The sequence below is a fragment of the Drosophila ficusphila genome, unplaced genomic scaffold (genome assembly GCF_018152265.1).
Source record: "Drosophila ficusphila isolate 14025-0441.05 unplaced genomic scaffold, ASM1815226v1 contig_791, whole genome shotgun sequence".
Classification (NCBI taxonomy): domain Eukaryota; kingdom Metazoa; phylum Arthropoda; class Insecta; order Diptera; family Drosophilidae; genus Drosophila; species Drosophila ficusphila.
Window position 1 is genome coordinate 14,557,401 of NW_025064737.1, and position 21,137 is coordinate 14,578,537.

The window sequence follows — 21,137 nt, forward strand, 5'->3', positions numbered from 1 at the left end:
TTGTAACACAAGACTTTCTAGCCAACAGTTGAACAATTTTCTTTGATATCATAATACAAAATTTTATACAGTTTTTAATTTATATTATTTTCTTGCAAAAGTATATTTCGTTAAGATGGATTCCGATGATGTAAAGGTAAAATACACAAATTTACCTTGTGGTCGCGTTGGTACACTTGAATTTAAATCTTTTTCGCATCATCCGAGAATTAAAAAAAAATTTGTTTAATCCTGTGATTTAGATTTAAAATACGTGTACATTATCTTTTGATATAGTAAAAACAAAACATTTTTATCTTAGAAACCGGCCTCTATTTTCGGCTCGAAAATCCAGACTTTCGCCAGAAGTTGCAAACCGGAGCCTTCCAACTCTGAGGAGGACGATGAACAGGACTTTGATTCTGGGGAGGATGAAGAAAAGTGCGTGAACAAGAAGCGGGACTGCTGCGTGCGTGGCAAATGCGGGGAAAAGGATACAAGGCCGCCCTATGCCCGAACCATGCCGGAGAACAGGCGTTATGGAGTAGTTATAAGCAATGATGACTGCACAGCCGATTCTGTGGATTCGAAAGCTCTAATGGCGCACTTTTTTAAACTTATGGAAAGTCGTACGGTGGACGATCTACATTTCAGCGACTGCACATCGATGGCCAAGTTCTGTAAGAACCTCCTCATAGTGTGCGAAGATGACGAAACCGCCAATTGGGTCATTCAAGCGGTGGAGGGTGTTTGCCCTCCACATACCGCTGTTCCATTCATCGTTTTTTTTGATTTGGCTAAATGCTCTTTTGTACTCCCCATGATTGTTCCTGGAAAATCGTTGTGCTCCGTTTTTGAGCTTTTGGAGATTCAGAACTGTGGTCTGAGTACCGACAAATGGAGTGTTATCGAACGTTCAATTTTGGATCCATGCGAACCGGGGTACGACCAAAAGGCCGTTTCCGCTTTATGCGAAAACGAGCTCATTGTTCTATACATAGACGATGACAGTCGTGAAATAATAGAAAATAATTGTTTTAAACTAAAGTATTGCTTTTGGTCACTTAAGTTCGAATTCGAATGTTAGTGCGATCAAAATTCTTGCATATGGACATTAAACAAATTCATGTAACGAAATATTATCACGCTAAAGTAAGTACAAAATTAATATTAAAAAAAAAAAAATAATTTAAATTTATTGACTAGAAAAATTCCGTGACGAAAGCGCGCCACATGTAAAATGGAGTGACCGCCTCGCTTGGCAGCTATTTTCGCGTCAACTTTTGCTATTTTTAATAGTCAAAAATGGGGAACCATACGATTTGCTATTTTTAATATGAATATTTTTAAATCATAAAGTCAGTGACACTTTTATTAATAAATTAAACGACAGTACATCAGAAATATAATTGCTTTTTATTTTGCTATTGTGAAATCTAGCTATTTTTTGTATAATTGACGACAACGTTGGGCTACACCACTTGTGTCTCAACCTGAAAGCAACTCAAAGCAGCTGACTACGGTCACACTCGACAAAACCAGTGCCACAGGCAGCAGCAAGGAAAACCACCACCGAAGGATAAAAAAATAATATGGAGCCTGCCGCTCGGCAGCAGCAACAGCAACAGCCGCAACCCCTAGCCATGGATCCCATCAACATAGTGCGACTCGAGGAGGCGGTCGTCTCGTTCTATCGCTCCAACTCTCAGAACCAAGCGATCACCCATGAATGGCTCACAGATGCAGAGGCCAGTCCACAGGCCTGGCAATTTTCATGGCAGCTAATGCAGCTCGGTAAGGTGAGTACCCAGCAGGACCTGCGCATCAATGCATCAATTTCCTGGATATGTATACTAATGCACCTACCACCCACCGGACCACCTTCTTCCCACCACCCAACCACCTACAACCTCCACAGAGTCAGGAGGTGCAGTTCTTCGGGGCCATCACCTTGCACTCAAAGCTGATGAAGCACTGGCACGAAGTGCCGCCCGAGAATCGCGAGGAACTGAAGCAGAAGATCCTTGAGTCCATCGTTCGATTTGCTGGCGGACCCAAGATCGTTCTCAATCGTCTTTGCATTTCGCTCGGCGCTTACATAGTCCACATGTTAAGCGAATGGCCCGGAGCCATCGAGGAGGTGATCAACACGTTCCAGAATCAGCGGATGCCCAATGTCAACGCTGATGTGCAGTTGTGGATCATGCTAGAGGTGCTGTCGGCCATTCCCGAGGAGGCCCAGATTATCCACTCCTCTGTCAAGCGGGTAACTTTGCGCGGCGAGATTGGTAAGCGGGTGCCACTGGTGCTCCAGACTGTCGAGAGGTATCTCAAGATGCAGATGAACCGCGTTTGGGACGCCGAGGCCTACAGCAATATGAACAGAGCCGTTAAGTGCGTGGGCACCTGGATCAAGTACGGCTTATTCCTAAAACCCATTGGATATTATCGACAAGATTTTGCATCTTATGATTAATTTTCTTGAATCCCCCACAGAAACATTGGCTACTCCATTGAGGGCTGCGTCAGCATTACGGCCGTGCTTCTGGAAGTGGTTCACAAGTGCTACTGGCCCTGCATCCATGCCGGCGATGGGTGCATGACCGCCGATGAGAACGAGCTGGCCGAGTCATGTCTAAAGACAATGGTGAACATCATCATCCAGCCGGACTGTCACAATTACCCGAAGACGGCTTTTGTGCTCATCAAGATGTTTTTGGACTCCTTGGCTGACATAACCAAAACGGAGTGGAAGCGGGAAAATGACAACGAGGACATCATCGTTCACATCTATATGCTGTTTGTGTCCTCCGTAGAGCGTCACTCGACTTTGTTGCTGAGCGGGATCACATCCTCGGATCCAGAACTATCCATCCTAGTGCATCGCATCGTGCAAGAGATTCTGCACTGTACTGATAAGCCGGGAATATACCCCGTTGAGGAGTCGTGCAGCACTATGGCGTTGGCCTTTTGGTATATGCTACAGGACGAAGTGTTCGCAATGCAAAACGAGGAGCATAAGCACAAGTGCTGGGAGTACATCAAACCATTGTATGCCCACTTGACCCGAATTCTAGTGAGGAAATCAGAGCAACCAGACGAGAAGTCTCTCGCCAAATGGAATTCCGACGATTTGGAGTGCTTCAGATGCTACAGGCAGGATATTTCCGATACCTTTGTGAGTGTCTATAACAATTAATATTTCGCTTTCTTTATTGCTCAAAGTATAAACTACTTTCACAGATGTATTGCTACGATGTATTGAACGGCTATATACTCGAGATTTTAGCCGCCATGCTGGACGAGGCTATTATCGATATGCAAAGACATCCAACTCATTGGACAAAGCTGGAAGCCGTCATCTATTCTTTCCAATCGGTGGCCGAACACTTTGGTGGCGAAGAGTCGCGGCAGATACCCAGGTTAATGCGGGTCCTCGCTGATATTCCATACGAGAAACTCAACGTAAAGCTATTGGGAACTGCTCTTGAAACGATTGGCTCCTATTGCAATTGGCTAATGGAGAACCCGGCCTACATTCCGCCGGCTATCAACCTGTTGGTGCGGGGCCTAAACTCTTCGATGTCTGCTCAGGCCACTTTGGGTCTTAAGGAGTTGTGCCGGGATTGTCAGTTGCAGCTGAAGCCGTATGCAGATCCACTCTTGAACGCATGTCATGCCTCCCTAAACACTGGACGAATGAAGAACTCCGACTCGGTTCGGCTTATGTTTAGCATCGGGAAGCTCATGAGCCTACTGCAGCCGGAGGAGATACCGAAGTATTTGGATATAATTGTTAGTCCCTGCTTTGAGGAGTTGCAGGCTATTTGCCAAGCAGAGTCGGTAAGATTACAAACTAAATTTTTAAGTAACCACATTCCCTTTCTTGTAGCCAAAATTAAATTCAACAAATTTTATTTAATTCTCAATTGATGACAAAAAAAATTGTACCAATTTGCGTTTTATCATTTTCAGAAAACTCCCGCTGCTCGGATTCGCACCATTTTCAGACTCAATATGATCTCCACCCTCTTCTCTTCTCTTAATACGGATGTGGATGATGAGAGCAAGGCTCTTCCAATTGTGCAGCCAGTGCTTCTTGTCATGCAACGAACAATGCCCATCTTTAAAAGAATCGCTGAGTTGTGGGTGGAGGAGATCGATGTCCTAGAGGTAAGAGAATGCAAAGCCAACTGTTGTTTTAGAAGCTGAATTATATTTATATTTTTTTTCCGAACATTTTTTTTAGGCTGCTTGCAGCGCCATGAAGCACGCAATCATGAACTTAAGGAGCAGTTTTCAGCCCATGCTTCAGGATCTTTGCTTGTTCATAGTTGCCAGCTTCCAAACCCGTTGCTGTGCGCCAACCTTGGAAATATCCAAGACGGTAAAAAAAACATTTTATGGACCTGGAAGCATGTCAAACCTTTTTTTCCCCAGGCCATTGTTATGTTCTTCAAGGACGAGGGCTGCAAGCCGCTGATGCAGCAGCTTTTGAGGGAGTTTATCCAGCACAGCTTTAAGCTTTTCGAGAACACTCCCGAGCAGAACTTTTCAAACATTTCGGACACTATGGAGACATTCTTTGGCTGTCTGTCGCAGATCGTGAAAAAAATCCCCCAGGTTTTGGAGGACAAGACTATAGCTTACGATAGACTCGTTTTTTACGCCCAGCGAGGCATGACTTTGCCGGAGAGTGGAGCCATCCGGAACAGCATCCAATTCTTAGCCCACTTTGTATTGCAGTCGCGCAACCATCCGCATGTCACTGAAGTCGTTCTTGCCACTGGCGAACAGACGCTCTATACGGCAATGATGTGCGTTGGGTATTTAACACCTAGGTCGCAGGTGGACAAGTTTGCAGACATCCTGCTGGCTATAAACAAGAAATATCCCGCTGAGATGGCGGTCTGGATGAAGACCCTAATGGCCACACCCAATTTTCCCACCCAGCTTATATCCGACGTGGATAAAACACGTTACACATCTCTCATAGTCAAGTAAGTGGGAAAATCGAAACAATCGCTTTGCTCCAAAATGTTATTTTTAAAGATTCGTTTATACATAATTTCTGTTTTTCTACAACCCTTAGGGAAAAAGTAAACAAGAGGTTATTGCAGCAGCATCTTAATGAGATGGCTATAAAGACGCGAGGACTCACCGAGAAGTTCCAGTAAATTAATTGATGTAATAAGTGTTTTAAATCAGATGGCTATTAAGACGCGTGGACTAACCAAGAAGTTCCAATGAATTAATTGATGTTATAGGTGTTCTAAATGAGATGGCTATAAAGGTGCAAGGGCTAAGCGAAAAGTTCCATTGAATTTAAATTTACGAAAGTGGCCAAATCTCAACCTAAACAAAAGCTCTAATCTAGTTTCTGTAATTGTATTTAATTTGTAATTAGGCAGATCTGTAAATGTTCCTTCATCTTAAGTTTGCCACCGGCATAGGTCCAATAGTTCTCGACTTGATAAACTTTTATTTATAATTTTACAAAATTACATGCTCCATTTATAATTTGCACATATATTTTTTTAAAGGGTGTATAACTCATTTTATTTATTGTTTCACTTTTAGTAAATATTTTATGGTTTTTTTTTTATATATAATTCTTATATTGAAAAGTTTGATTTTCACCGTTTCCTTTATGAAAAAATCTGCCTTTCTAAGAATTACTTTCCCTTTACCTTTCCTTGTTATTATTGTTTGCAATTTTCCACATAGTGTATGTGTCTATAATGCCAAAAATATGTAAATACATCTCTTTATATAATATATATTTGTGTCTATAGCTAAACTGAAGCCTTTCGTTTTCTTGGCGTGTACAGCACTTGGTAGTGGTAGCAAAACTTTTTATCTGCTTCGTCGCCTTTGTCTAGAATAGTTGAGAACATCTGCATAACTCCTTGTCTAACGGACCCGGTAATGACTATAAAACCGAACGAGTGGTTGACACGGATCCAATATTTAAGATATATTTAGTTTAACATATAGAAATAGATGCTACGACCAGCAAAGTCCAGTCTGTTGTTTTTCTTCTTTTTGTGAATGATTTTGGGGATTATTGACGATAGAAGGAAGCTTATAGGTTTATGTATGAATTCTCCTGCTGGGAATCAACTGTTCGGGGGCCCAGAAATTGGCACATTCTCCAGGATTTAGCATTCTCTGGCTTCAAAACAAATAAATCCTAGCTCCGTGTTGTTGATCCCTAGGAATATTGTTGTCCCCACACATATATTTCTATATATAAGTTGTAATACATACAAAAATACACACATGTACATACATACCACAATTTTTCTGTTCTTCTGGGCGATTTGTTTTATATAAATATTTATATAGGTAAGCTGCTAACTGCTAAGCTAAATAGCATATAATATTTGTAAGTTTTAGTTGTGGAGTAGTTGAACATATTTACGTATATATAGTATGTTTGTGTATGCATGTGGTGTGGATGTCATATAGCTATGTCGCAGTATGTGGCAGAAGTCGGGGGATATACTCAATCAAGGTGGTAAACGCCTACGCCTTAAGTTAAGACAATTCAAATTCAACTGTACAATTTTATTTTCACGTTTTTACTGAAATGGTAAGAGCATAATTAGGATAGTAAAAATTATTGCATATCTGATCGAATCGATAAAGCTGTTGTAGCAATAGCAGCAGCATGCAAATTATAAATAAAATCAAATGGATATCATTCAAGGCTAAGCTTTACTGTGGCATGCGAGCAAAAAAAAAAATTTAACTCAAACGCATTCACAATAGAAGTAATATATATAATAAATCTCGTTTGGGATTTTAGATATTTATTGATACTATGCATGTTTCATTATAGATAGGTATTTTGTATGTTTATATAAAGAAATTGTTGCAATCCATTGCCACGCGCCCACTAAGCCCCAAAATGCAAATGCGATGACACCGTATCATCGTTTAAAATTGTTTGTTCTAGCTGTGTTGATCCTAATCCTTCTTCTCTGGGATTTTATATATGCTTTCTGGCCTAAGTTTGGAGTGTGTTGTGGGTGTAATTGGGATTTTTGTGGACTATCTTTTCAATGCCTCGGGCTCTTAAAGAAATAAGTTTTGGTGGTGACAGCTGACCATCGCCTTCCTAGTAGTTACTTCCATCTGGCGGCGGTGTGGTGAGGTACTCATCCGTTCGCTTGTGCTCGATGAGCGCCTTTACGGTTCCACTGTCCGATGGCAGGTCCGATTTGCGGCGCAGCAGCGGCTTGTCCACGTTCCGCTCGCCCCGAATCTGTATGGAACGGGAAGGGTTTTGGCAATAGAAAATGGGCCCGCTAACTGGACAAATGCATCTCAATCAACACACACTAGACGGGTGAAGTTACACATTTGGTGCGGAATGAGTTACGTTTCGATATCGAGTGCAGGTGCTTTAGTGGAACCCGAGATTGGACTTGGTTTATTGTGGATCCCAGGATGTTCACCGAGTGGAAAGTACAACTACAAAATGTACATTAGCTAACCGGAAATCCAATTATATTACAAAGATCAAAAGTTTAAATGTTTTTTTTTTTGGCCGTTATCTTATGAACGATTTTGGGCTAAGTATTGTTAAAGATGCCATTAAAAGAGCAAATACAAATACTGTTAAATTGATTGTGAGAATATTGTTATTCTGCCGAAAAGATGAATGATCCCCTTTTGTTATAACGCCTTTAAAACTTGTTATTGCCAATCGCATTTGTAGTATTAACGGAGAAGTGTACTTAATCTCAAACAACAAACTTTCAATTGCCTTTAGTAATCGAAATGCATATCTTTGCATCTCCTTAATTTTTTTTTTTTTAGAAATTTGTTTTAGTTAGGAACATGCTCGAAAAGGAATATTAAATAACATTTCTGCTAGGATAATTAGAAAATGTAAATAAATATTTATATTACAGAGGAGACACATTCTCATATTAAGAAGGACCACAAATGGGTAGGATGATGATAATATAAGTTACAGTAACTACTACATAAGATTAAAATATGGATTCCGCCCGATTTCTTATGAGGTGAATCACTGCGCTCAACCAAAAGTGCAAGCCAAATGTTAGGACACAGAAAGAGAACGATTTTGTGTCGTGGGTGGATTCATGGATTCTTTTTTAGGTTGGCAGACAGTGAGGTAACCAATAAGTAATAAATAAATAGACAAAGTTAAAGATATACAAATATGTATTTTTTTAAATGACATGAGTGTGATTATTTTAACAGACATTCGTTCGATTAGAATTAGAGTTGAACCAGAGTGGGCCTTAGCTGGGCACAGCTCACAGCGGACGCCAAGATCACACGTGGCGGATTAGTAGTTGTTTAGTGTGGTTAGTGTGGCAAGTGCCTGTCTCACCTCTCGGGGCTCCTGGAGCGCCTGTTTCTGTGGCGGCAGCGGAGGCGGTGGCTGGCGCGTCTGCTGCTCGCTCTGTTCGTACGCCAGATCGTTGTTCTCGCTATATTGATCGTAAAGGGCCCGGCTATCACTGAGCGGCAGGCAGTCGTTAAATCGGCGCGCCTTCGTCCACTCCGGGTTGGTCTTGGCCAAGCTCTCCACCTGCTGCCAGAGCTCCTCCCTCTGGGAAAGCTTCTCACGCTCCCTACAATGCAAACATATAAGCATTAATTTAATAATCTTAAACGACAATATAATTTTAATTAAAGCTTTTGTTTTGGGATTGCAAAACTAATTTGCTATTATAATAAAGGCAAACTCTTAGCAAATTGTTTCACTTACATCTGCTTCTCCTGTTTGTAGTTCTTGCTGCACTCATCGAAAAGCCGTTGATCCATCTCCATGAACAGCTTGAGTGCATTGTAAATTAGACCGTGGATGGTCTTGTTCCAGTGCGTCTTTGAGTTACGGTTGAGCGCTGGGAACATGATGGGTAATATCACCGCCGAGTTGTCCGCTATTAGCGACATAATGTACTCGTTGTTCCAATAGTACAACGCCCGCTCGGCCACCTGGAAATGTGGCGAGGAAACGCACTTGGCTATCTGGCGGAAAAGCGGCACCATAACCTTCTGGAACTCTGCCGGTTCGATCACGTCCAGCAGTTCCTCCAACTCATTCAAAAACATAACCTCCTTCGGACTGTGCGTCTTGGGCCAAAATTTAAGCAGGCTTCTGCAAGAAAATGAAGTACATTATAAAAACATGTATATAAAAATGTAAATTTCATGTTGGTGAAGCAATGAACGGTTTAATTATTTATACAATATCTTAGTTTTACTCACTTAATGACAGCTTCCGATAAACTAGGATCCTTCTCGAGGAACTGCACCACACAGTAAGTGAGTTGCGGATGGTAGACCGAGAGGCTCTTGGCTTTGTGCAATGGCAGCAATACCTTAAGTAAAAATTGTTTATGCTCCTCTTTGAGCGGTAGAGCAAAGCCATTGATAATGCTACCCAGGATTTCCAACAACTCGGCTATGCCATTATGATGCTCCGTTTCATAAATAAATCTAAAAAATAATACCTTTAGTTTTCAAAATTATTAAAAAATAAAAGAAGACTAACCTGTAAAAGACATTGTTGATTTGCTTCCTAATAAATGCTCTCAAGCCCAAAAATTTTCCATAGATGCGATGTAAAACAGTCTTTAGGAAATCACGTTCACGTGGATCCTCCGAATCGAATAAATCCAATAGTTGTAATACAAATTGGTGGTCGATAAAACGTTTAGCCATATTTGGTTGGAAATCCGGTGACTCCAAAAAGCGCAAGAACAGCTCGTAGACAAGTTGTAGGTGCGGCCACGAGGATTCCAGCGTGGGCTCATCCTCCTCCGGATCAAATTCGGCGCCATTCGGATTCGACGATGGCGGCAGAGTTCGGAAAAGGTTGACAGCAAACTGAGTAGAATGAAAAAAAAAAACATTAATTAGCATATTGCATTTATAATTAATTTCAACGACAACAAAAACTAACTACATATTCGAAAGAAATTTGAAGTTAGTTTGTGTTTATCTCCAAAACTAATGAACACTTTCTTGATTAACAACAAAGATGATTGAGTAATGAAAATGTGAGCTAACCATATTAATCGCCTCCGGGTAAATAACTTCGGTGATTACGCCATTTTGATTGGTGAGGAAATCGACCATTTCGTGAAGGGCCGCACGCTTTACTTCCTTCCATTTGAGGTCGCTCAGCGGCTCGGAGAAGTCGAATAGTGTGCAGCATTGTCGGATCTTCTGGATGAACAGCTCCTCCCGTTCACTGGCGGCCGTCTCTATGGAAATACAAAATAAAATATAATTAGTTTACAGGTTATAGCAAAGGACTTATTTTAAAATAAACTATAAAAAATAGATCTTAATACAAAATAAGAAACTTCTACGACCAACAAAAGCAGGCAAGCGAAACTCAAAACGAAATAAATGGAGATCAGAAAGGATCAAGTAGTTCAGGGGCCGCAAGCCCAAGGGCAATGGGAATGGCGTGACCGCCCATAGCCTTTGGCCCGGGACCACTTTGGGATAGCAACCTCGCAGTGCAGGCAGCGCCAGGGCAACCGAAGCGGTGGGTGGCGAGTAGAACAGATTCCGGTCGCGGGCCCTTCCCGGACTGCCCGTCAGCTGTTGCAGCGTCTGGGGCGAGGCCTGGAGACCCGGGTGATTCGGGACTATTTCCCCGTTCTGCCGGATGCTCAGGCTGGATGTGGTCACCACTAGGCTGGCGCTCGATGTTGCCACAACGGCCGATGATGCCGGTGCGGCACTGCCATTGCGCTGGCCAATCCCCAGTGAGATGCTAATGCCGCCCACCAGATTTTGGGCCACCGTTGGACGCAGCTCTTCTGCGGGCACATCGCTGGCGGTGGTGGAAACGGCAACGACGACTGCGGAGGCGGCGGCGGCGGACGACGGCACCACCGGCGTGGAGGATGAGGATAATGAGGAGGAGGTGGCCGCCGCTGCTGCCGCCGCCGCAGCACTGGTACCCACACTCTTGGTGGCATTCAGTATGTTCTTTATGGCAGCGGCCGCGCTCACAGGTGACTGGAGGATGAGGTAGCGATGAAATGAGAGCAGAGTAGGTTTTTGGTTTATCAACTTTAGGTTCGTTCAATTGGGCATGAGAAGTAATGTGTGGCGAAATGATTTTCTGACTGAATTAACTTTAATAATTTGAGGATTTAAAAAGTACTTCTATATATTGTGTGTTTAACAGTTAAACTATGAAAAAATGTAGAGTTTATACATTAAAAAAACTAATATTTTTCGAATTTGTATATTCACAAGCTAATTCAGTCAGGGATAAAAAGGAAAGGTGTAATATTTGTGGTATTTTTAGTGGTGCGGATTAGGTTGTGTGGCAGGTGGGGGGATTCAGTGGGTGTTGGATTCGCAGAGTGTGTGTGAGTGGACAAAACCAAGCTGCAAACCTTGCTGGCGGCGATGGAGCTGGCTGCGTTGTTGGCGGCGGTGGATGAGGAAGCTGGCGAGGAGGATGCCGCCGAGGCGGAGGATGCTGCAGCGGCTGCCGCCGATGCTGCGGCAGAAGTGGCTGCCGAAAAGTGCTGTGCCAAAGTGGACACAAGCGAGTTGCCACTACTGACTGGGCCGGCTGTTGTTGAGATTCCCGGAGCTCCTGCTCCTGATCCCGCTCCTGCCGCGTTCTTCGACATGCCGGCATTCGAGGAGAGCGACAACGAGGAAGTGGAGGACTGGGATCCAAACGGCGAGGAGGCAATCAGAGCCGCTGCCGCAGAGTTTGCTCCACCACCGTAAGTGGCCGCCGAGGACGAAGCCGAGGAGTTGGCCGCCGCTGAGGCTAGCGAGGATGAGGCCGCCTGCGAAAGCGAGGACAGTGCCGAGGCCGAGGAGTTGGAGCTGGTGGACGAGGACGAGGGAGAGGAGGATGTGGTGGGTGCTCCTGAGCCGGCTGCTGCCGCTGCCTCTGGCGGCGAGAGGGGCGTTTTCCGCCCCTCGAACTTGGCCTTCAGCTCCTCCACGCTGCTAAACTTAAACCTGCTGCCGGCCTGCTGCTGGTTCTCTTGACCCTGCTGATTCCGATCTGGGTCCTCCAACTCGTCGTCGGCCAGCTGATCTAGACCGCTGTGGAACGATGGCGATTTGGGTATTCGTATACCGAGGGCATAATACCCAGCGGCAATGGGCTGCGGGTCCTGCTCCTTGTTGGAGGATCTAAAGGCCGCCGGTTTCGTTTGCTCCTGCTGCTGCTGGTGTTCTTGTTGATTTTGGTGGTTCTGATGATCCTGCTGGTGTTGCTGCTGTTTGGGACCTTTGAGCCCGTTGCCCGTCAGCAACATAGCACCGAAGACCATCTCATTAGTGCCGGCACTTGGTTCAAATGGTCACTCGGTTTGAATCCTGACTCGAAACACCTTTTTTCTCAGCCGCCCCCGCCGACCAACAACAACAAATGAGAAACACTACACTAGAAACTCAATTTGGGCACGCTAAGCATGAAACTATAGAATCTGTAATGGAATTGCAATATAGATAATGGTTTAGATTAATGACAAATGCGATTATGCGCTGATGAGAACACAAAACGAAATGAATTGCTTAGTAAATGAAAAACGAAATGAACGACAACGCCTCCGCTTAAAACTTTGCTGATGCCGGAATTTCGATTTTGATAATATAAGAAAACTTACGATTTGGAAGGGGAAAAATTAAGGAAAAGGAGAGGAGAGCTGTTAACTAGGGAAACGAATATTTCCAAATTAATATTAAAGTTTTTGGGGCTCTCGACGTTGCACGGTCTTTGAAACGGTTCTTTTTTGTTGCTTCGCCTGCTGCGCCAATCGGAAAAATCGATATCGAGAGAAGGTAACGGAGAGAAATAGAGAGAAAGAAAGTGGGTGGAAGTGAGTAGGCAATCGGGAGAGCGGTTAAGTGGGAGAGAGCCACAACACAATTATACCTAATAAAACAATAATATTGAACAAGCGAAATGTGTTTATTCGATTCGTGAGTCAAAGCCGCCCAAGCAATTAGCTGAAAGGTAAATGAATAACAATCCGATGACAATAATAGTGCACTTAAATTAAAAAATTTACAATTATCAAGTCGAAATATGCTCAGACATACAGATATGTATTTATATTTCTTTTCATACTCTTTCGAGGCTTCATAAGTGGGAGTAAAACATTAAAAAAAAATAAAAATGGAAATGCAGGTATTTATGATTGAAACCAATATGAATTATTATTAACATATTTATTTCTCTCCGTGCATAGATAACAAGAGGCTGCGAAGAGAGCGCATGTGTTAAAGTTCTGGAGACGGAGAATGAGAATTCGTGAGAGGTGTCAATGATGCGGTTGATTGTGCGGGTGTGTGAGTGGGCCGTGCGTCAGTGTTGCCACCCACCTAATCAGACGACACTCCCTTGACCTTTAACTTTCCCGTACGTGATTAACAGATAGTAAGTAAATTACAACAGCTGATGCAAAATTAATCAAGCGCCGGTAACGAAAAAAGTTCAATATCGGCTTGCCGATGATTGTTTTTGTCAAACTTGCAGATCGGATTGCATTTAAATTGTAGTATAGCAAAAGGTTGTAAACGCAAGCGAAAATTTTTAAATGAATTTTTTGCTTTACTACTTTAGTATTCACATTCTCTTTTTTATTAAGTTGGTAAATAAGGCTCATTTTACGTTCCCAAGCAAGTATGATTATTTAATCGTTTCTAAAACAACCCCACCCTGAAAAGTATACTACACCATACTACTTTATGTAGTATCAATCGATCTGCAGGCTTTCTAGATAGCCAACTAAGTAAAAGTACTTTAAAACAAAAAAAATTCTTCTCGGGCTACTCACTCTCGTTTAGAGGACTCAAGGCCGTCAGTTCGCAGTTCTTTGACGCATTGTATCTGGCGCTGGTCTGGCGTTTCTCCTTGCGGACAAGTGGGGTGCCGGTGAGGTTTAAGCCCTTGGTGATCGGCGTTGGCGGCGGTGCATCCCGCGGTGGTGTACTGTCCTTGTCTTTGTTAGCCTGCAAGTGCGCACAATTTCGATATGTCTTATAACATTTCCCATGGCAACAGGATGGCGTACAGTACGTAAAAGAAAACAATTTTTAACAACGAATGCAAAGCAATATTTGGACAAAATAAGCATACTCAAAAGATAGCACTTGCAAAATCAGAGCAGATCATAGCAGAGAGGGTCCTTCGTTGCCATTTCGGCGTTCCCTATTACCTTCGACTGTGCGAATCCTTGACGTCTAAGACGAGCTGCCTGTGGGTGTGTTTTAGTCTGAGTTTAGTAATGCCGAACATAGAGAGATGTGCACTGGGTAACGGGGCTTGGATTTCGGTAGGCTTTCCATACACATATAGGATTATATTGCTGGCATCTACCAAGGATCAGGTGGTGACACAAACTCAGGGCTTGCATATACTTTCCAGGCACTAGCTTAGAGGTGTTCTCAGAAGCAGTTTGTTTGGCAAATCCAAAAAGCAAATTTTTGCCCTATTTTTTTAAGTCTAACTGGAAACAGGCAAGTGGGTATTGAAATATGTTCATATAGGAAGCTAATTGCTTTTGTAGTTAAACAAATTTAGAACCCCGGTTGGGTTAGCAGATTTTAAACAAAAAGCATATGATTCATATACAACAAAACAAACAATTAAAAAGATAATGAATCGTAAACTACTTTTATAAGCAAACAATAATCTTGATTTTTGTTATCATCATCAAGTAGTTAACGGGGTTCCTATATTTTGGCTTCTGAAAAATTGGTAATAAAGGCAGAATTTATATTTATAATTATTATAACCAAATTTTGTAGTTGTATTTCAACTTTTTGATCGATTATACCAATGTTTATGATACTATCGGTTAAACGCATTATTATTGATTTTTTATTTAATTTAATTTCGGTAGAAACGAAAAATCAGCCGCAGTGTAAATGGGAGACAGGTACAACCGCTGATTGAGTTGTCAAGTACTTTCGATAGATTTCTGATTCGATTTGTTATCCAAACGACACAAGCTCATTTAACAATCGGTAACATTGTGAATCTAATTGGTGTTGGTCAATCTAACTTGAATCGTGCGAAGGCAAGGGGGGATAACCACACACATTATTTGCGTTGATAAGATAAGATAACATTAAGGAAGTGTTTCAATAACATCCACACAGATACATAATGTACAAGTAAGCATTACTAACATTTTACGCCAAAATAACGGTACACATGCGTAGAGTGACAGGTGGAAGAGAGAGAGATAGAGTGAGTGAGTGGGGAGTGAGGTGGGCGTTGGGTGTCTTGGGGCAGAGCTACTCACCTCACTGCTGATTGGAACACCGCCGCTGGTCACCACAATTGGTATGGTAGCCGTTGTGGTTGTTGTTCCTGCTCCTACTGTTGTTGTTGTACTTAAGTTACTGTTACTCTCTTTGATACCGTTAGTGGCCGATGCCGGTATGACTATATTGCTGCTGCTGTTGTTGCTTGTGGCGGTGTTGTTGTTTGTGGCCGTTTCGTTTTTGGATTCTGCCGGCGAAGTTGTGCTCGCTGCTGGTGTTGTTGTTCCTGCTGCTACTGTTGTTGTTGTTTCTGCTGCTGGCGTCGCTGCCGACGTACTGCTCTTTGTTGTTGGTTCTAACGCCTCGTTATCCATAATACGCAATCGGTTCTTTTTGGCTCTTTGGATGTGCTCTTTTCTTTTTGTTTTGTTTTACAAAAAAAATTAAAAACGAATGAAAACCAGCAAGAAAACGAAAAACGTAAACAACTGGACAAACAAACAAATACAACAGCCGGGCTGGACCGCTCTCAATTGATTGCTATCTGAAAATTATATTTGCACTGTAGAGTGTCGAAAGAAAGAAATTAACATAGCAATAACTAAAGGAAAAACAACAACAACAACACCGTGCAATTAAAGCCACAAAAACACACTCAGACACACATATACAGAAATAGTGGGGTCAACATATTTTCGTTGTTTTCGAACATTTTTATAACATTAATAGTTATATAATAGATTTATTACGAATCTTTTAATAAAAATAAAAGACCTTTATTTTAAGACAGCCTTTTTTTTAACAAGTTTGTAACCGCTGCTATTCTTTTATCTGCAACTGTAGTCACATCGCCAATGGGAAACGGAGCAACCTTTAGAATCTCTTGCTGTGCGCTTTCCAATTGGAATTGCTTTAATGGAGGAAACCCGCTTCGAATCGGAGATCCAAAGTTGTCACAAGAAGTCCCCACAGAAGCGCGATTATTCTTATTCTCTAGCATAGCAAATCCGGTTCTAAACGGTACCACAAACACGTACCCCGATTAATGCTGAAACTTCCAATTGGGCAGGTGGTGGAAATGAGGATTACGAATTTCGGATGGAACAATCGCAATAACACATTGTACAGACATTACACTTTTTTTGTTCGCATACAACTTAAACTTAAATTTCAAACGGAAATAAATAACAAAAATGCCAAAACACTCGCGGGAGAGAGTGATTAATAGAGAGCAAGAGAGAGCGAGCGATGCGAGGGACGAGCAACAAGTTGCGAAGCAATGGCCGTCGACCAATCGCCAGGGTTGCCAGACATGCCAAGAAAAATTGGGGGAAGCAGAGCGCGTTTGGGTGGTGTTGGTAATTTTTTTTTATTCTTTGGAGGTGCAAGGATGGGCATTCTTTAACACAAATATTGTTAAGCACTGAGCAAATACTTATAGTTTCAAAGATGAGTAAAACGGAGAGAGTCTGCAATAGCCAGATAGAGGGAGAGCGTAAAAATAAAATGTGTACTAGGTATAATTAATAGTTGTAGTTGCACTTCCAAGACCCAAACACACAATAGGCACATATGTGGGAAAACAAATATAACTTTGAATGTCAAGGGGCGAGGTTGGGTTTTTGGATTATTTTCTTTTTTAAGGATTTGGGGTGTTGTTGTTTTGCCAATTTACCGCTAGAAGCTGCAAGAACTTGTTAAATTTGCCCCTGCTGCGATATAGGTTCGCCAACATCAAATTCACCGCTGATAAAAGCTTGTTCTTTACGTAAAATGCGAATTCTAACAAAAACGCTTACACACGCACACAGAATCACAATCTCGCACACACACGCACACCGCTCTCGCGTTAAAATTCAGTCGAGGCTATGAATTATTTGCGCTGCAATTTCTTCGATCGACTGCGATTTTCGAGTGCGAATTTCACAAGGCTCGCTTGCGAATTTCGCACCTAATTGCACGGCGGACTATCGGCACACGGGTCAAGTTCACCTTTACGCTGAGAACGCACAACATCAACGGCCTATGCAATTGTAAATAAAAATTTATGTAAACTGTTTTATTCACGCAACGTTGTCGGTGCTCAATAGAAAATAGAGTTGCCAGGGCTGCAGTGCTGTCGAAGAATGGAGCTGCCAGACCTCGATATCCTTCGATAGGTTTTAACGAAGTATCGCAACAAAAATTTCATTTTTGAAGGATAATAAAAAAATGTTTTTTAACCATTTAAATAAGCAAACATTATTTTTCTTGTTCACCTTAGATTGTTCCCGGCCTATTTCAGTTGGCCAGAAGTTCTTTGTTTTCAACAAAAGTTTAACTCAAATGGCTTATAAATAAGCACTTAAGAAATAATTTTTAAACCTAATCAAATTTAATTTTCTTGTCAAATACCGATTAAACTTTTTAAGACTTCTGGCAACTCCAGCCAGGTGGCAACGTTAAAGTCAGATTGTTTATATTGCTTGTGGTCGAATTCCCTATTTTGTATTACATTTTTGCTTTTTGCCATGCAGATCACAATCAAAGTACTGAAAGGCCAGGACTGCACGCTGGATGTAAATTAATAAGATAATATCCAATATCTAAAAAGCATAAATTAATTGAGAAATTGTCACTGCAGGTCATGCCGACATCCACGATTCTGGAAGTGAAACAACAGATCGAAAAGCAACTCCATATATCGGCGGCTAATCAGAAGTTATTGCTGCTGGGTCGTCCCCTGAATAATGAGCAAACCATTTCATCCTATCCGAACATCAAAGACGGCTCCAAACTTAACCTTGTGGTCATGAAACCCTGCCTGAGGGACAGCATTTTGCGGGGCTTTCGGAAGCACTATCCGGAAAACCAGGCTGAACGTCTCACTAATGAGTTTATGGCTGATTTTGAGAGGAAAATTAACGAACAGAGCCTGGATGATTTGGAAAGATTGGCGGACAGTATAATGAGCAGAGCAGGCACATAGCCTGACTAAAAACCCACCCTTTATATGACTAAAATCGATCCCTCAACATGTTGTTTTTATTTCCCCCCAAAAAAACGAGGTAGTAAAAATTAAGGCTTGACTGAAAAAGTACAACCCATATTGTTTTTTACTGCGGTCTGGCAACCCTATCACCAGATGCAGTTTGTAACTGTGTGCGTTTGTGTGTGACAAGAAGAAAGAGAGGAGAAATGCGTGTGCTGTCGTGCAAATTTCTTGGCCGAGTTGTGAACTCCGCACTGCCGCAACAATTCACTTCACTGCGATCTTTATCCAGAACAACCCCAGCCATGGTTAAAGTAAGTGGAGGTCACCGGAAAACACGATTCCGGCGCTCAAAGTGCCCAGGGCCATTACATAAGCCGGTGGGAAGACCTGTATAAATATTGATTGCAGCGGATGAGAAATTGCAGCGCTTCAAGGTTACCTCCGCCTCTTCTTTCTACATAAGTGTGTGTTTTGTTTCACATTTTTTCAGGTAGGTGACTCTCTGCCCGCAGTGGACCTCTTTGAGGACTCCCCGGCCAACAAGATCAACACCGGCGATCTGGTCAACGGCAAGAAGGTGATCATTTTCGGCGTGCCTGGTGCATTTACTCCCGGATGCTCCAAGGTACGTAACACTACGCAATGGGAACCTACTACTCCCAGAAAATGTGTATTTTTTACCAACTACTTTTAAATTTAATTATTAAAGAATATGAATTCAGGAACAAAATTCAGAAATTTATTCATATACATTTGTATGGGGTTAAAATCAATAAAACGTATTTGAAAACTGTTAGGTCATCCGAAAAATGCGTACAAAAGCCAATTAAAAAAATCCCATTAAAAAACTTAATGAAGCATAACCAAAAAGAATTTTATTTATTCTTTAAACTTATTAATTGCATAAGTCGAGCCCTCAAAATAAATATTTTTCTCGTAGCAAGGTGTAATTTACTCGGCACCTAACAAACCTGAATAATGTATTTTTTTAACCCACAGACCCATTTGCCCGGCTATGTGAGCTCCGCCGATGAACTGAAGTCCAAGCAAGGTGTTGACGAGATCGTCTGCGTTTCGGTCAATGACCCCTTCGTCATGTCTGCCTGGGGCAAGGAGCACGGTGCCGCTGGAAAGGTACGTCTCCTGGCCGATCCCGCTGGTGGATTCACCAAAGCCCTGGATGTGACCATTGATTTGCCGCCACTTGGAGGCGTGCGCTCCAAGCGCTACTCTTTGGTGGTGGAGAATGGCAAGGTGACCGAGCTGAATGTGGAGCCCGATGGTACCGGCCTCAGCTGCTCGTTGGCCAACAACATTGGCAAGAAGTAAATTGATTCCAGCTTCCAAAAAAAAAAAAAACGCTTGAAACTCACATTAATGCTAGGCCGCAATGATATCAATTACGTCTTCTGAAGAACTATGTAGTACGTACAATATATGCGATTAGAGATGTTATTACTAAGTGTTTGCTTTAATTTCTAATTGTGGGCTTAGTCTTTAATCTTATCTTAGTTTTAGCGGTTGTCAGTGTTTGGCGCGATCTTTTGGGACAATAGTTTGCCGTAGCCACCTCGTCCGGCATCGTAATCCGTGCGATATTCATCACGCACCTGTCCGCCGGTTTTGCCGCGTCCATATTGCCTGCCCTCAATAAATCCAGCGTCCCAGTCCACTCGAATCAGTCGATCATCCAAGCGTGTGCCATTAACAAATCTTTGTCGGGAAAAGATATTAGATTAAATTAATATGTAGAACAGAAACAGACATTTCAATAAGAAAATCATTTAATGATAATATTCATTTTCCCGCCAATTCATAGTTTTAATAAACTAAAGACTATCCACACAAGTTTAAGAGTGGACAAGTTAAATTAATAAATGGCATTAATCTGACGGTCTTAAACAGGTGTTAAAAATCGAAAGTACTAGATATTTTAAATCGGAGAAAGCGGTGTTTTTTATGGGTCTGTGAGAGGGCCCGCTCTTAACTATTTTAATTTCCAATTATAGATTATGTTGACCAATCCGAGGCTATTTTTGTTATTTTACGGTAGATCTTTGAAACTTTTATACAACCAATATAAATCTAGAAAATTCTTCATCTACCGGGAACAATGTGGCTTTTCCTATCGAAGATGTCTTACCTCATGGCCGCCTCCGCCTCGGATCTTATGTAGTACTCTACGAAGCAGAATCCACAAGGAGTCTTCTTGTACTTGTCTAGACCCATTACTATAACCCGGACATCGCCACATCGGGAGAATAGCTCGTGAATCTGCTCCTCTGTCGTGTAGAAGCTAAGATTTCCCACATATAAAGTAGTCGAGTCGCGAAGCGAACGTTCTTGCTCCGAACGAGAGCCCTAAAATGCAGTTTATGTTTGAATAATTGATGCAATGGTTGAGGGTTATACTTACCTTGAAGTGCTGGTCGCGATACGAGCTTAATTCCACGGATGCGGACATTTTTTCAGATATAAACTAAATAATTATTTTCTATGCGTTTATTTAGAGGCGGTAGTCCAGCGATAGCTTTTTCGATAAGCATCTTTCCGTCGCTTGCTGTGACCGATTCACTTGCAGTACTTATTGGTACGCAAATATTGTGATTTACAATTTGTCACAAAAGTGTTTTCGCGTGAAGATTTTTTTAGAAATTTCCCATTCTTATTAAGAAAAAACTACTATGCAATAAGTTTTGAGTCAGATTTTTTTTTATTTTATATTATTCATGTATTTCTTAAGAATACACAAAAAACAAAACATAAATTTTCCAACTAACAAAAAAGATATAACAAAAACAAAAAAAGTCTACATAATCTCCACTGTCAAATAAGTGTTTTCGTTTTTACATTTCTGGTGTTTTCTCGAATTTTTTTTCTAGAATATGCTTTTAGGGTCGACTAGATGATATAAATATGCATTTTG

At 41.9% G+C, this 21,137-nt stretch overlaps 6 protein-coding genes across 13 annotated transcripts; 4 read left to right on the forward strand and 2 right to left on the reverse strand.

Moving 5' to 3' along the window:
• Nucleotides 1-1,131, forward strand: LOC108087157. Its single transcript, XM_017184380.2, has 2 exons — nucleotides 1-136; nucleotides 302-1,131. The coding sequence occupies exons 1-2, from the start codon at nucleotides 116-118 to the stop codon at nucleotides 1,064-1,066; spliced, it is 786 nt and encodes a 261-aa protein (XP_017039869.1). The 5' UTR covers nucleotides 1-115; the 3' UTR covers nucleotides 1,067-1,131.
• A 353-nt stretch (nucleotides 1,132-1,484) lies between these two features.
• LOC108087152 (importin-13) lies at nucleotides 1,485-5,784 on the forward strand. The gene is made up of 8 exons (XM_017184367.2): nucleotides 1,485-1,778; nucleotides 1,898-2,394; nucleotides 2,476-3,157; nucleotides 3,223-3,822; nucleotides 3,955-4,152; nucleotides 4,229-4,366; nucleotides 4,420-4,979; nucleotides 5,072-5,784. The coding sequence occupies exons 1-8, from the start codon at nucleotides 1,572-1,574 to the stop codon at nucleotides 5,154-5,156; spliced, it is 2,967 nt and encodes a 988-aa protein (XP_017039856.1). The 5' UTR covers nucleotides 1,485-1,571; the 3' UTR covers nucleotides 5,157-5,784.
• Nucleotides 5,785-5,893: 109 nt separating this feature from the next.
• On the reverse strand, nucleotides 5,894-17,356 carry LOC108087153 (serine/threonine-protein phosphatase 2A 56 kDa regulatory subunit gamma isoform). Of its 8 annotated transcripts, none has more exons than XM_017184370.2 (9): nucleotides 12,630-12,796; nucleotides 11,391-12,449; nucleotides 10,491-11,004; nucleotides 10,039-10,235; nucleotides 9,521-9,855; nucleotides 9,235-9,465; nucleotides 8,732-9,124; nucleotides 8,351-8,594; nucleotides 5,894-6,566 (listed from the first exon to the last, which is right to left on the reverse strand). In XM_017184370.2, the coding sequence occupies exons 2-9, from the start codon at nucleotides 12,291-12,293 to the stop codon at nucleotides 6,564-6,566; spliced, it is 2,820 nt and encodes a 939-aa protein (XP_017039859.1). In that variant the 5' UTR covers nucleotides 12,294-12,449; nucleotides 12,630-12,796; the 3' UTR covers nucleotides 5,894-6,563. The 8 variants fall into 8 exon arrangements, with proteins under 8 accessions (XP_017039859.1, XP_017039864.1, XP_017039861.1 ...); XM_017184375.2 differs by lacking the exons at nucleotides 5,894-6,566; nucleotides 10,491-11,004; nucleotides 11,391-12,449; nucleotides 12,630-12,796 and adding exons at nucleotides 6,773-7,249; nucleotides 13,803-13,977; nucleotides 15,276-15,654; nucleotides 17,230-17,356; XM_017184372.2 differs by lacking the exons at nucleotides 5,894-6,566; nucleotides 10,491-11,004; nucleotides 11,391-12,449; nucleotides 12,630-12,796 and adding exons at nucleotides 6,773-7,249; nucleotides 13,803-13,977; nucleotides 15,276-15,799; nucleotides 17,230-17,341.
• Nucleotides 17,357-17,665: 309 nt separating this feature from the next.
• LOC108087350 (ubiquitin domain-containing protein DSK2) lies at nucleotides 17,666-18,316 on the forward strand. Its single transcript, XM_017184690.1, has 2 exons — nucleotides 17,666-17,795; nucleotides 17,861-18,316. The coding sequence occupies exons 1-2, from the start codon at nucleotides 17,748-17,750 to the stop codon at nucleotides 18,203-18,205; spliced, it is 393 nt and encodes a 130-aa protein (XP_017040179.1). The 5' UTR covers nucleotides 17,666-17,747; the 3' UTR covers nucleotides 18,206-18,316.
• Nucleotides 18,317-18,375: 59 nt separating this feature from the next.
• Nucleotides 18,376-19,666, forward strand: LOC108087348 (peroxiredoxin-5, mitochondrial). Its single transcript, XM_017184687.2, has 3 exons — nucleotides 18,376-18,522; nucleotides 18,702-18,836; nucleotides 19,211-19,666. Exons 1-3 carry the CDS (start codon nucleotides 18,415-18,417, stop codon nucleotides 19,538-19,540), a joined length of 573 nt encoding a protein of 190 aa, XP_017040176.1. The 5' UTR covers nucleotides 18,376-18,414; the 3' UTR covers nucleotides 19,541-19,666.
• LOC108087349 (nuclear cap-binding protein subunit 2) lies at nucleotides 19,655-20,758 on the reverse strand. Its single transcript, XM_017184688.2, has 3 exons — nucleotides 20,628-20,758; nucleotides 20,355-20,572; nucleotides 19,655-19,924 (listed from the first exon to the last, which is right to left on the reverse strand). The coding sequence occupies exons 1-3, from the start codon at nucleotides 20,673-20,675 to the stop codon at nucleotides 19,726-19,728; spliced, it is 465 nt and encodes a 154-aa protein (XP_017040177.1). The 5' UTR covers nucleotides 20,676-20,758; the 3' UTR covers nucleotides 19,655-19,725.
• Nucleotides 20,759-21,137: the final 379 nt, after the last annotated feature.